Genomic DNA, 15628 nt, shown 5'->3' on the forward strand with positions numbered 1-15628 from the left:
ACGATTATGCTCAGCTTGAGTTTTACCAAAAACCAATATGTCATCACTGTAATTAAAGGCATTTGGGATGTGTTGAATGACACTCCTTATTGCATCCTGAAAAATTTCTGCTGCTGAGCAGACTCCAAAAGTCAATCTTTTGTATCTTCTGAGGCCCACATGGGTGGAAAATGTGGTCAAGTATCGGGACTCTGGACTCAGTTCTAATTGATGATATCCCTTATTGAGGTCGAGCTTTGAGAAGACGGTGGCTCCATTTAATAAATGAATGATGTCATCAATCGTAGGTGAGATATGTCTTTCCCTCTGGATAGCGGTGTTGGGCAGGCGCATGTCAACACACAGTCTCACTTGATCAGGAGTCTTTGGTTTTGGAACTACCACAAGTGGAGAGACCCACGGAGTGGGACCAGTAACAGTTTCAATAACGTCCTCATCCATGAGCAATTGGAGTTCCTTTTCTACTTTCTGTCTCAGGTGAAATGGAATACGCCTGTGAGCCTGGGCTACTGGACGAACATTGTCATCCACATGAAGGTGTACTTGAGAGTCCTTTAGTTTTCCCAAACCACTAAATAGGGAGGGAAAGCTGTTCACCATAGTTTGTACATCCATATCCGCAGGGTCAGTTATGGTATGAATAATCAGGATGAGCCCTAGCTCCAAGGCAGTGTGATAGCTGAGAAGACAGCCTCCCGATCCTTGTAATGTGTGGAAAGTGGTTTTCTGCCTGTTTTCTTTATATCTAATTTCAGCATCAAATTGTCCCATTATAGCTAGAGGTGTTTTAGATCCATAAGGAAAGATTTTAGTCTGCACTTGTTGTAAGACTGGCCTTGTTTTCAATTGTTCATATGTAGTGCCATCTATGATATCCACTGAAGCTCCTGTATCTATTGTAAAGGTAATGTCAGTGTTGCAGATCGAGAGTGTAACACAGGGAGACTGTACTGAACCAGTGACAGAGGTAGTGAACACATAGTTCTCAGTCGCAGACATTTCTTCTGTGTCCTGATTTATCACTTTTACATCTGCAGATTTTGTCATAGGCAGCGGAGGCTTGTAGTGCGCTGATTTGCAAACAGCTGCAAAATGATTCCCTTTTCCACATTTACTGCAGGTTTGTCCCATAGCTGGACATTTGTTCTGGTGGTGAGGGAAATCCTGTCCACATCTATAACATTTCTTCTGTTTCTGGTCTTGTTTGTCTGGTAAATTTTTCTGTTTGAGATTATGCACATGTAATTTATCCCCATTCTCCATTACGGTAGCCTGATGATCTGCTATTTCTATAGCACGGGCCATTTTGAGCAAATCATGTAGAGAGATATCCTGCTGCAGAGCCTTACGCCTTAGGTTATTAGACGAGCAGGTGACAATTATTTGAGTTAGGATTTCATCATCTACATCTGTAAAGGCACATCCATGTGCTAACTCTTTCAGCCGTGTGACATAAGTGTCTATGGATTCTTCTGGAAGCTGCTTGGCAATCCTGAATTTATTTCTTTCATATCTGATGTTCTGTTTGGGGTTGAAGTAGCCAGTGAGAGCTTTAGTGCAGTTGCTGTATGTGTCTGTTTCTGCTGCAGGTAACGTACTGTATATGTCATAGACTCCTGTGCCTGCACAATGCAGGAACAAAGCTCTCTTTCTTTTCTCCTCCTTTATGTCCATGGCTTCTAGGAAATTCTCAAATCTGTTTAGCCATTTTCTCCAGTTATGGGAGAGATTAATGACATCAGTCATATCAAATTGTGGGAATGTGTGCAAGTAGTCAGCCATGATAGAGTCTCTCAGTGGTGCTGGCGTGTGAAGCGGTAAAATATAGTCTGTACTCACAGCAGTAGGTGATTATATCCCATCCTCGTCGCCAGTTGTAATATCCACACGTTATGAAGAATTCAAGGTATTAAACTTTAGATATGTTTTATTCTCCGTCCTCCAGCACACAGCATAACAGTTGCATTCCCATGCTACACAGAAGTGAAACTGAAACTTCCCTTCTCATCCCTCTTGTCTCCACCCCCCAAGTCCCATAAGTCTGGCTTGCTTAAAGAGACAGATCTAATTATTATACATTACAGGCGGTACCTCTCCCTCGCTTCAGTTGTGTTTCCTGTCCTGACAGGGACCCGTGTGCTGAAGATGGAGCACGCACCTGCCCCTCTCCCGTGCCGGCGTGGAAGAACAGGCGGGGTCCTGGGCTCTGTGCCTCGGGACGGGGAAGCGCTGTCCGAGGGTCCCCCGGGGGCTCAGCGTCTGAGCGGGCGTAGGAGTAGCACGGCCCGGTGTCCAGGGGCTCTGCTGTGGCCGTGGCTGCTGCGCCGCCCTTCCCACCTCTGCCATGAATACAGGAGCGGCCGCTTCCGGGTCGCGCCCCTCTGACGTTGCATGCAGGGCACGCTGGGAGGGGCGTGCCTGCGTGACGTTATGAGGCGTCTCCGAAATCCAAGATGGCGGCGCCCATCAGGAAAACGCCGGCCGGGAAAAGAAGATCCCTGCGGCGTGGCGGGGGGGGGAGGGGCTGTGTGGGTAACTGGAGGAGGCGGACAGTACAGTGGATCCCCCTTATAAGGGGGATGACCACAGAAGACGCACTCATGCCAAAAGCTTCACAATGGAAGTGGGGCAGGATGAGCAGCAGCAGCGGCAGCATTAGCAGCTAGAGCTGTCGCCAGATGCCAGGCCGAGCCGCCAGCAAACCAGGAGCAGCCGCTCAAGTAGGAGCGGCAGTCGTAAACGGCATGACTCTGAGACGTCCAGAAAAAAACATCACAAGTGCATCTGAGGAGCCTCCAAGATCGGTACCCCTGAGTGACAGCGGTGGTGAGTGATCTACGTGACTATCACCCTTATGGTAACGGGGTTCCATTTTCTCTGTTTGATCTCTAAGGGTCGAGGAAGTCTAGCGGCAAAACAAAGAATAGAGAGTGCTCCCTATGCAAACACCCGCTGGCAGATCAGTGGCAGAAAGACCTCTATGCTGACTGTATAAATAAAACCATACAAGATGAAACCCCTGATTTGGTGACTAGCCTTAAGGCGTTACTACAACAGGAGGGAAAAGGCTCCCTAAAGGCAGCCCTTAAAAAGAAGGATAGAAAAAGCCGTAGAAGAGATTCTGATTCGGAGGCCTCGCTAGTGCAGAAAGGTCGGGAGAGATCCAGATTCCCCTCCACCTCCTCTTCCTCTTCTCAGTCCTCAGAATCCTCCTCGGACAGCGATATAGGGGGCCGTCCGTGTTTCCCAACAGAGGACGTGGAAAAGCTGGTCAAAGCCATCAGGGCTACTATGGGCCTTAAGGAGGAAAAGACTCCTAAATCATTGGAGGATGTGATGTTTGGAGGACTGGAGGAAAGGAAAAAACGCACCTTCCCTGTAAACAATAAGATAAAGGCCTTAATTGACAGGGAATGGAAAAAACCTGAGATGTCAGGAGGCTTGGCTTCTACATCAAAAAGGAGGTACCCTTTTGAGCAAAAGGATTCAGAGAGAGAATCGGGAGAAAGTCCCGAAAATTGACGGAGCCGTAGCCAAATCCTCAAAAAAGGTATCTTTACCATTAGAGGACTCTGGCGTGCTGAAAGACCCGCTTGATAAAAAAGCAGACGGTTTCCTGAAGCATAACTGGGAAGCTTCAGCAGGTGGATTAAAACCAGCGATAGCTGGTACTTGTATCGCCCGTGCCCTCATGGTCTGGCTACAGCAAATAGAGGACCAGAATAAGGATAGAGTTCCTAGGAATGAAATACTGTCTAATCTGACACTGGTACGTGGAGCAGCGGCTTTCCTAGCGGATACTTCTGCAAATTCCGCGAGATTGACAGCCAGAGCAGCAAGCCTGTCAAATGCGGCAAGACGAGCCCTGTGGCTTAAGGGGTGTCCAGGAGATTTGCCATCGAAACATAGATTATGTTCCATTCCATGTGATGGCTAATTCCTCTTCGGAAAAAAACTAGAGGAAATTTTGGAACATGCGGGGGATAGGAAGAAAGGCTTTCCCTGATTTCCAGGAGAAGTCAAAAAGCAGCCCTTTCGGAGGAGAAGATTTAACAGGGGGCGTCCCATGGGAGATAAGAAAAATTGGGACTTTAAAGAAAGGAGAGGATCGGGCTATATGTTTAAAGGGCCCTCTACTTCCTCCAAAAAATCTCCCCGGTGACATCAGGTCAGAGGTAGGGGGAAGGCTTTCTCTCTTCCTTTCCGCCTGGGCAAATATCTCCCCCAGTACATGGGTCCTAAACATAATCAAGGACGGCTTAAAAATAAAATTCACCCGTCCGCCCAGGCATACCTTTATAATGACACCCCGAAGGAGAGCTGTTATGAATGGGTCACCGAGGAGAGAAAAAAAAAACAAGCCACAGACAACCAGAGAAGTTGGTAACTATGCAGATTGCAGATCCCTAATCTTACCACGCAACTAGCAGTAGCCGTGGAGCGTGCCTACGATTTTCCTAGACGCCTCGTCACGGCCGGAGGACTACATAAGCCTAAAGCAAGAAAAGGGAAAACTAACTGCCCCAGAGCAGACCCCAGAGGAATAGATAGCCCCCACACATGTATTGACGGTGAAACAAGATGAAGGCACAAACACAGGCAGGAAAATAGGCTGAGCAAATGATGGGGCCCAAACTAACTAGACAGGAAAGGAAAGGCAAGTCACTGTCTGCAACCTGCAAAAAACCTTTCAAAAATAATGTCCAACACTTCTGATAGCAAAATTAACCGTGAAGTCACTAGACTTCTCCCACTATATCAGAACTCTGGAATATTCCGAGACAGAGCAAAAAGAGACCGAACTAGTAAGGGACAAAAAGCCAATTGGCAAAATACTGATAAGTAAGAGTGGAAATTCAGCTCAGCCCCCAGCCGGGGCTGGCAGACCACTCAAAAAACTGAATTGACCAACAAAATCAAGTGTGAACATTAGCAGAAAAACTTAGCTTTAGATGACTGGAACAGAGCTGAAAACCAAGAGCTGACAAGCCAGAAGGAATCACCAGCAACTGAATAGGGCGTCGGCTGTCTTAAATCCAATCTGAGAATCCTGAGATCCAATCGTCATCCTCATTCTCAGGTGGCAGATCTCCATCGATCAAACCAGCCGCACCACCTCCCGTCACCACCAGAGGGAGTCCAGAAGGGGAACTCACAACTGGTGAGAATGAACTCACAACAGAGAGCCCAAGAGCAGCAGCTGGCCCTGGAGACATAAGTCCTGGGACTAGTGCAAAAACAGGTCCTACAAGAAGTCCCAGTGCAAGAAGAAGGAAGGGGGTTTTACTCCCCCCCTCTTTTTGATACAAAAACCAAGACGACTCTTGGAGAACCATAGTCAACCTGAGGAGACTCAATCAGTGGGTAGACAATTGCTCCTTCAAAATGAAGTCAATCAATACGGCCACAAAAATCCTGTTCCAGCACTGCCTCATGGCAGTGATAGACTTAAAAAATGCCTACTATCACATCCCGATTCATCGGGGTATCAAAAATACTTGAGAGTAGTGCTCCATGTCCAAGGTCAGGTAAAACACTACCAATACACAGCCCTTCCGTTCGGCTTGTCCACAGCCCCCAGAGTTTTCACCAAAGTGATGGCCGAAGTAATGTCTTTTCTTCGTTCCCGGGACATAGTGATCGTCCCATACCTGGACGACTTTCTTGTCATAGGGAGGTCGGAGACCCACTGCACACACCAAGTGAAGGAAGTGATATCAACCTTAGTAGGACTAGGATGGATTGTAAACATCCCCAAGTCAAGATTAACACCCCAAGTCAAGATTAACACCAGTAAGGGTGCAATCCTTCCTAGGTTTAATACTGGACTCCGAGCGACAACGCTGCCTCCTACCAGAGAATAAGGTAACCAAGATAAGGGGCCTATCTCACACAGCAATACAAAGGCCAGCTATGACACTGGGAAACGCAATGTCCCTTTTAGGCTCGTTGACATCATGCATACCCGTGGTAGCTTGGGCACAGTACCACTTAAGACAACTACAGTGGGAAGTTCTGTCAGCACTGAAACAATTGAAAGGGCATTTAGAGGGCGAACTATGTCTCTCAGTGGCTGTAAGACATTCCCTGCTCTGGTCGACTGTAGAAAAGCATCTAACAGGCGGTGTTCCGTGGCAAAAACCAGTTGACGACATCATCACAACCGATGCGAGTGCCATGGGATGGGGAGTACACCTAAGATCCCACTCAATACAGGGAACCTGGTCCTCGCTAGAAAAGGATCACAATTCAAACGTAAAAAAACTATGCGCAGTAGAAAAAGCCGTGAAACATTTTCTCCCCTTGCTTCGGGGCCGCCACAATCGAGTCATGACGGACAATCAGGTAGTGGTAGCCTACATCAACCACCAGGGGGGAACGAGATCTCGGGGCCTTATGGAAATATCAGATCTACTTTTCCAATTAGCAGAACAACATCTGTTATCCATCACAGCACTGTATATAAAGGGGGTAGAGAATACACAGGCAGACATCCTGAGTCGCAGGCACCTAAGACAGGGGGAATGGTCTCTAAACCCCTTAAGTCTTCCAACAAATAGTTCAAGCCTGGGGCAAACCAGAAATAGACCTGTTCACCACCGCACGCAACAGAAAGGTCAGGAAGTTCTGCTCACTAAATCCAAGAGAAAACCCCTTCGCAGTAGATGCCCTAGAAATACCATGGAAGTTTATCCTGGCCTATGCATTCCCCCCGATAACAATGATCCCAGTAGTGGTCCGGAAAATCAGGGAGGATCGTGCGAGAATAATTCTTATAGCTCCATTTTGGCCGAGGAGGCCTTGGTTCTCCCTTCTGAGACTCATGTCAGTGACTGATCCATGGATATTACCGGAGGTTCCAGACCTGCTTTCCCAGGGACCAGTGGTCCACTCTCAGGTGAAGGGCTTCCATCTAGCAGCCTGAAATTTGAGAGGGCGCTACTGAGTCGCCAGGGATTCTCTTCAGGGTTAGTCTCCACCCTGTTGAAAAGTAGGAAACCTATAACATCCCAAATCTACAGTAGAACATGGAAAAAGTTCCTAGACTTCCTGGGGGAACCTTTAGGGGATGTAGCTCCAGTGGGACCTATTCTAGAATTCCTACAGTTGGGGCTGCAACTTGGGTTAGCCACTAACACCCTCAAAGTCCAAGTCTCAGCTCTGGGGGCCCTATTTAACTGCAACCTAGCAGCCAGTATGTGGGTGTCCCGGTTCATAAAGTCTTGTGGCAGGTCTAGGCCGGTCATTATCCCAAAGATGCCACCCTGGAACCTCATCCTAGTCTTAGAGGCTTTAACCAAGGATTCCTTTTAACCATTATTAGAGCTGTCGTCAAATTACTCACACTTAAAACTGTGTTACTGGTAGCCTTAACATCGGCCCGTAGAGTGAGCGATCTGCAAGCTCTATCTATATTCCCTCAATATACGCAGACCTTGGATGACCGAGTGGATCTAAGACCAGACCCGGCCTACCTCCCCAAGGTAGTCCAAAAGTTTCATAGGACTCAAGAAATCTCCTTGCCGTCTTTCTGTAATAATCCTAGAAACCCGGGGGAGCAAAAGTTCCATACATTAGATGTAAGGAGGGCCATATTACAGTATATATCAGTAACTAGTCAGTGGAGGAAAGATCAGTCCTTTTTTGTAGCCTTTCAGGGTAGTAGAAAAGGGCACGTGGTAGCTAAGAGTACCATTGCCAGATGGATCAGGGAGGCCATTATGTTATCCTACTCTGCAAGTGGCGCTCCGGTTCCAGAAGTTATCAAGGCTCACTCCACCAGAGCTGTGGCTACCTCCTGGGCAGAGAAGGCTGAGGTATCGATTGAATAAATTTGTAAAGCCGCTACTTGGTCCTCACCTTCGACCTTTTTTAAGCACTAACGACTTGATCTATCTTCCTCTACTGACCTAACCTTTGGTTGAAGCGTGCTGCAATCGGTGGTCCCTCCCTAATGGTGTCTTATTCTACAAAAGTCTCTCATGTGTGCCATCATGGGAGACGGGAAAATAACAAGGTTACTTACCGGTAGCTGGTTTTCCTGGAGCCCATGACGGCACCTGTATATTCCCCCCCTTATCACTCCATTGGTGTGCACTATAGTTTGGGTGTTGTTTTTTTAGTTAGATATAATGTGGTGATAGTTTTACCATGTGTACTAATCCGGGGGGCCTCTCATGCTCTGTAAACCAACTGAAGCGAGGGAGAGGTACCGCACTTTTATCTTCAGTAGGGTTCCTGTCCTGGCTGGGCGGATCCCCTCTCTCATGTGTGCCGTCATGGGCTCCGGAAAAACCGGCCACCGGTAAGTAACCTTGGTGTTTCAGTGAGAACTGCTCATAGGATTGAGAGGCAAATCAGACCCCCCAGCTTGACTGCAAGAGACCTTCAAAAAGATTTAGCAAACTGTGGAGTTGTGGTAAAAAAAAGTGTAAAAATAATTTTTAAAAAATCGCTAAATAAATTAAAAAAAAAATAATTCCCTAATAAATTCATTTTTTGGAAATAAAAAAAACAAAACAATAAAAGTACACATATTTGGTATCACCGTGTCCGTAACGACCTGCCCTATAAAACAGTCCCATTAGTTAACCCCTTTAGCAAACCCCTTAAAAAATAAAAATAAAAAACGAAGCAAAAAATAATGATTTATTATCATACCGCCGAACAAAAAGTGCAACAACGCACGATCAAAAATACGCATGTAAATATCCATGGTACCGCTGAAAACGTCATCTTGTCCCGCAAAAAACGAGCTGCCATACAGCGTCATCAGCGAAAAATTAAAAAAGTTATAGCTCGCAGAATAAAGCGATGCAAAAATAATTATTTTTTATATAAAATTGCATAAAAGCGCTAAAACTTAAAAAAAGACATAAATGAGGTATCGCTGTAACCGTACTGACCCGAAGAATAAAACCACTTTATCAATTTTACCGCACGCGGAACGGTGTAAACGCACCCCCCAAAAGAAATTCATGAATCGCTGGTTTTTGTTCATTCTGCGTCCCAAAAATCGGAATAAAAGCTATCAAAAGATGTCACGTGCACGAAAATGATACCAATAAAAACGTCAACTTGTCCCGCAAAAAATAAGACCTCACATGACTCAGTGAGTCAAAATATGGAAAAATTATAGCTCTCAATGTGGTGAAGCAAAAACTATTTTTACAATAAAAAGCGTCTTTTAGCGTGTGACAGCTGCCAAACATAAAAACCGCCATAAATAGTAAATCAACCCCCCCCGTTATCACCCCCTTAGCTAGGGAAAAATAATAAAATTTAAAAAATGTATTTATTTCCATTTTCCCATTAGGGTTAGGGTTAGGGCTAGGGTTAGGGCTGAGATTAGGGTTAGGGGTGTGTTGGGGTTAGGGTTGGAGTTAGAATTGGGGGGGTTTCCACTGTTTGGGCACATCAGGTGCTCTCCAAATGCAACATGGCGTCTGATCTCAATTCCAGCCAATTCTGCGTTGAAAAAGTCAAATGGTGCTCCTTCCCTTCCAAGCTCTGCCATGCGCCCAAACAGTGTTTTACCCCCACACATAGGGTATCAGCCTACTCAGGACAAATTGCAAAACAACTTTTGGGGTCCAATTTTTCCTGTTACCCTTAGGAAAATAAAAAATTGGGGGCAAAAATATCAATTTTGAGGAAAAAAATATGATTTTTTTTATTTTCACGCCCAGGCGTTATAAACTTCTGTGAAGCACTTGGGGGTTCAAAGTGCTCAGCACACATCTAGATAAGTTCCGTGGGGGTCTAGTTTCCAAAATGTGGTCACTTGTGGGGAGTTTGAATAGTTTAGCAGCAGAGGCTCTCTAAATGCACACGACACCCGCAGACCATTTCATCAATGTCTGCATTCCAAAACGTCACTACTTCTCTTCCGAGCCCCGACGTGTGCCCATACAGTAGTTTTCTCCCACATATGAGGTATCAGCGTACTCAGGACAAATTGAACAACAACTGTTGGGGTCCAATTTCTCCTGGTACCCTTGGGAAAATAAAAAAAATTGGGGACTAAATGATCATGTTTGTGGAAAAAATACGATTTTTTTTATTTTCACGCCCGGACATTATAAACTTCTGTGAAGCCCTTGGGGGTTTAAAGTGCTAACCACACATCTAGATATGTTCCTTAGGGGGTCTAGTTTCCAAAATGGTGTCACTTGTGAGGGGTTCCCACTGTTTAGGTACATCAGGGGCTTTCCAAACGCGACGTGGTGTCCGATCTCAATTCCAGCCAAAAACGTCAAATGGCACTGCTTCCCTTCTGAGCTCTGCCATTCACCCAAATAGTCGTTTGCACCCACATATTGGGGTATCAGCGTACTCGGGACAAATTGCACAATAACTTTTAGGGTAATGTTACCCTTGGAAAAATAAGAATTGAGGGTGAAAAGTTCATTTTTGTTTAAAAAATATGATTTTTTAATTGTACGACTGTACGTTATAAACTTCTGTGAAGCCCTTGGGGGTTGAAAGTTCTCACCACACATCTAGATAAGTTCCTTGGGGGTCTAGTTTCTAAATTTGTGTCATTTGTGGGGGGTTTCCACTGTTTTGGTAAATCAGTGGCTTTCCAAACGCGACATATTGTCCGATCTCAATTCCAGCCAAAAACGTCAAATGGCGCTGCTTCCCTTCCGAGCTCTGCCATGCACCCAAATAAAAAAACTGAAGTCTGAACTGAGAAAATAAATTAATGTGTATGCACCATATAAGGGCATATTAACACATGACCATTAACCAGAGAAAACAAAAAGCAAAAAAACACAAATAAAAAGTAAAAAATAAACTGCAAATAATGCATAAAGGTAATAATAATAATAAGGGTATTTAGTAAACATAATTTTGATCAAAATAATGTACAAGCCATCCCGCCACGTCACGGCAACCCTTGTGAGACAGTCCTACTCTAGTATTTAAAACGTTTTCACTTGCCAAGTGACGTGAATGTGAACAAGGATCGAGGGACTGACCCACTAGTAAAAGCATAGGCCAGACTGGATGGTTTTCCCAGCTCAGAAAAAGGGCGGTCACACCCAAACTGAAGTCTGAACTGAGAAAATAAATTGCCGTGACGTGGCGTGATGGCTTGTACATTATTTTGTCCGATCTGAATTCCAGCCAATTTTGCATTGAAAAAGTCAAACGGCGCTCCTTCCCTTCTGAGCTCTGCCATGCACCGAAACAGTGGTTCCCCCCCACATATCAGGTATGAGCGTACTCAGGACAAATTGCACAATAACTTTTGCAGTCCAATTTCTCCTGTTACCCTTGGTAAAATAAAAAAAATTGAACCTGAAGTATTTTTTTTGTGAAAAAAAGTTAAATGTTCATTTTTTTTTAAAATATTCAAAAAATTCCTGTGAAGCACCTGAAGGGTTAATAAACTTCTTGAATGTGGTTTTGAGCACCTTAAGGGGTGCAGTTTTTAGGATGGTGTCACTTTTGGGTATTTTCTATCATATAGACCCCTCAAAGTGGCTTCAAATGTGATGTGGTCCGTAAAAATAAAATGGTGTTGCAAAAATGAGAAATCGCTGGTCAACTTTTAACCCTTATAACTTCCTAACAAAAAAAAATTTTGGTTCCAAAATTGTGCTGATGTAAAGTAAACATGTGGGAAATGTTACTTATTAAGTTTTTTGTGTGCTGTATCTCTGTGATTTAAAGGGGTTGTCCGGGCTTTTCACATAATCTCAGTGCATATCTGGGCTGCAGAATGCTGACAATAAGTAATTTACCTTCTGTCACCAGTTTGCAGGGTTTGCTAGATATCACTCTCTTGCTTGTAAGAAAAACGTCCAGGGGGGTGTGTTCTGGCATTGAAATGAGAACTGGTCGTTTCCTCCTACTCTACTAAAAACATGCCTTCTGTAGCAACAACCCCACCCTCCATAGCAACATGCCTTCCCCGACCACATTAACAAGCCTATCCTACCTCACACAGTAACAAATCCTCCCCCTCTAGCAGCCTCAGTGCAGAGAGCAGCTGCTCCTCCCCCAGACACACGCTGAACAGTGATCTATGGAAAGTGAAACTATTGAGGAGGAAGCGACCAGTTCTCATTTCAATGCCAGAACACACCCCCCCCTGGACGTTTTTCTTACAAGCAAGAGCTGATATCTAGCAAACGCTGCAAACTGGCCACAGAAGGTAAATTACTTATTGTCAGCATTCTGCAGCCCAGATATGCACTGAGATTATGTGAAAAGCCCGGACAACCCCTTTAAGGGCCTAAAAATTCAAAGTTGGAAAATTGTGAAATTTTCACCAAATTTCTGTTTTTTTCACAAATAAACACAAGTTATTTGAATGAAATTTTACCACTAACATGAAGTACAATATGTCACGAGAAAACAGTGTCAGAATCACCGAGATCCTTGGAAGCGTTCCAGAGTTATTACCTCATAAAGGGACAGTGGTCAGAATTGTAAAAATTGGCCCGGGAGTTAACGTGCTAACCACCCTTGGTAGTGAAGGGGTTAAAATGTAAAAGATGAAATTTTTTTTTCTTGCCTAAAATACAAAGGAAATGTGTCCTCTATAACTTTAGGTCTTTTAGAGATCATTTCAACTGAACTGTTAACAATAACATTAATCTTGACCCGGGTGCCCAAACTTTTAAGTGCCATTGTAACGAATTGCAATCATTACTCTTACCCAGTCATAGTGTACTGATTATCTTTGCATGTAAAAGTTATTATTTAGCAATAATTTTGCAAATGCTTTTTTGAAAATAGTAATGTGAATCATGGCTGATATAATGTGGTAATTGATACACTCTTTATTTAAGGTTTGAAATTATGGGGGAAGAAGACATTGCATTCAAAATGATTCGTACTAATGTATCCCATGTGGTCGGCCAGTTAGATGATATAAGGAAAAACCCCCGGTAAGAATTTTCAAGGGGCTGTAAGAAAAATATAAAAGTTGTTGTTCAGTAATATATATATATATATATATATATATATATATATATTATTTTTTTTTTTTTTTTTTTGACTATGGGCCTGAAAATTAACAGGCAGGTAGTTGCTAACTTCCCACCTGTTCTACCCGCTGGCTCAGAGCGGTAACCGACCCTCCTGCTTGCAATTCAGCTGCTCCACGTTAACAGAGCAGCTTTTCCTCTTCCGGGCTTCTCTGTTGATAGTGCATGATTTCCAGCATCATGTTGATTTACAGCCGCTCCTGGTAGTTGGGGAACTGAGAGACGGCTGTCAATCATGATAACCTCGTCAGTCAAGCTCTGCCAACATAGCAGAAGAGAAACCACTAGTTTGTCAATCATTGAAGGTATAATCCAGCTCAGGAAGGTCCGTTAAAAATGTTATTTTTCATTGAAAAAATATCATTCATAAAATTGATTACATGTCAGAAAAAATCACAACCCCCCATGTGAGAGTCCTCAGTGGTTGATACCTTTTAATGGCTAACTGAAAAGATGGTAACACATTGCAAACTTTCGAGACTACTCAGGTCTCTTCTTCAGGCTAGACTAATACAAAATCTGAAGAGTCACATATTTATGCACAATACAACACAGAAAAAATGCAATGGATAAGACAAGTGACGTGAAGCAGAACTATCAATATGGGAGAGGGAGAAACATAAATATTGGACCAGTATATAGATAAGGAGTCCGGATGTTTTATAGTCCTCTGATTGGGGTCTCCTAATGTGTTGTGATGCCCCCACCAGGTCTTGAAAGCAAATTCCTTAATTGATGTAAAAAGACATAAATCCATGCGACACATTCATTCCAGCACTGAGAGTGTCAAAGGTCGTCATAAATTTATACTCCCAAACACGTCTCTCTCTGAGATATAACGTGGGTAGGCGCGTTTCGAACAACAGTTCTTAGTCCTTGCATGACTAAGAACTGTCATGCAAGGATTAAGAAACGAGTCTGCCCACGTTATATTCCCACATGGGGGTTGTGATTTCTTTTATGACATGTAATCAATTTTATGAAAGATATTTTTTCAGTAAAAAATAAAATTAATGGACCTTCCTGAGCTGGATTATACCTTCATGACTCACTTTTTTTCCTGCTACACTGCAGTTTCCTGCTTGGATTCCAGGACCTACTGATGGGTGCGCTGACTTTTTTTCTATACTTTTTCTTACTAGTTTGTCAATGTTACGTCCATGGAAGCCGCAGAACCGCCTGCTGGAGCGGTCTGTAAGAACATGCAGATGACCCCAAATTAGGCTAGTTTCACACTTGCGTTAGGAGGCACAGTGCACGGCCGCTGTGCAGCTCCGCCCGCTGCTGCGCCCCCTCCAGTCAGCTCCTCCTATGGTCACATGACGCTGCATGCGACCTGCGTACCCTATCGTTAGCATTGGGTACGCAGGCCATGCGCTGGTATGATTTTGACGACGCATGCGCCCTTTTGACGGTGCGCCGACGTGCGCCAAATGCACCGTGTGGCATTTTGGTGTGCTCGGCGCACCGTTAAAAGGGCGCATGCGCCGTCAAAATCATACCAGCGCACGGCCTGCCTACCCAATGCTAGCGATAGGGTACGCAAGTCGTATGCAGTGTCATGCACCCATAGGATGAGCTGACTGGAGGGGGCGGAGCTGTACAGCGACCGTGCTCTGCGCCTCCTAATGCTAGTGTGAAACTGGCCTCAGATAGTCTCGGATAACCCCTTTAAGGCTAAGTGCACACGTTGCAGAAATTTTCTGCTCAAAAACCTGAATCCCTTCCCAGAAACCGCACCTATTTTTCCGCTTGCGTTTTTTGCGCAGTTTTGATGCGTTTTTGATGCGGTTTTTTCCGCAGCGGTTTAAAACCGCATGGAAGAGGCCTAAAACGGGGAAAATCTGCAAAATTAATGAGCATGCTGCATTTTTTACCGCGATGCGTTTTTTTCACGGTAAAAAACGCATCAATGTGCACAAAAAGTGCAAAATGCATAGAAATGACTGTGCAGCTTATTTTTAGCGGTTTTATAGCGAAAACCGCGGTAAAAACCGCTAAAAAACCGCTGTGTGAACACAGCCTTAAAGGTTTTTTTTTCTCATAAAAAAATTAAAATTGTTTTTTTATTTACGTTTTAGAATGATTATTTCCAAGACATGAAAATCTGTCACTAGTGCAGTCTTGTACTTTGATAATTGCTCTGTTAGATGCATATATGTTCTAACCAACATTTGGCCTCTTACAGAAAATTCATCTGTTTGAATGATAACATTAATCACAATCATAAGGATGCACAAACCGTGAAGGCTGTCCTGCGAGACTTCTATGAATCAATGTTTCCAATCCCGTCTCAGTTTGAATTGCCAAGAGAATATCGCAACCGCTTTTTACACATGCACGAGTTACAGGAATGGTAAACTGCTTTTCTGTTTTAACATTAAAGGGAACCTGGCAGTAGAGTAACGCTTCCCAAACCACAGGAAGCATGAACCTGATATAGGCTGTGCCATTATGGTCAGGTGTTCTGCAGTCTACGGTCTAAAATGCTGCAGTATTTCAGAGAAGACGTAGTTTGATGAACATGCTTTGAGGCTCTTTGCTTCGGCTGACCAGTCTTGGGCAGATACATGGAAGCTTCTCCTAGACTGACAGGAGTCTCCTTATGTGAGTGTATAGACCTG

The 15628-nt window shown here is 44.3% G+C and overlaps 1 protein-coding gene across 3 annotated transcripts in view; it reads left to right on the forward strand.

Annotated features, from left to right (window-relative positions):
- GNPTAB (N-acetylglucosamine-1-phosphate transferase subunits alpha and beta) overlaps positions 1-15628 on the forward strand; it is a 169180-nt gene that overhangs the window by 136530 nt on the left and 17022 nt on the right. For all 3 annotated transcript variants that reach the window (XM_073575175.1, XM_073575174.1, XM_073575176.1), the window contains exons 18-19: positions 12807-12905; positions 15193-15360. In XM_073575175.1, coding sequence (XP_073431276.1) covers positions 12807-12905; positions 15193-15360 — 267 coding nt within the window. The remainder of the gene's footprint in view (positions 1-12806; positions 12906-15192; positions 15361-15628) is intronic.

This window comes from Dendrobates tinctorius, unplaced genomic scaffold (genome assembly GCF_039654945.1).
Source record: "Dendrobates tinctorius isolate UK_male_01 unplaced genomic scaffold, ASM3965494v1 ptg000043l, whole genome shotgun sequence".
Taxonomy (NCBI): domain Eukaryota; kingdom Metazoa; phylum Chordata; class Amphibia; order Anura; family Dendrobatidae; genus Dendrobates; species Dendrobates tinctorius.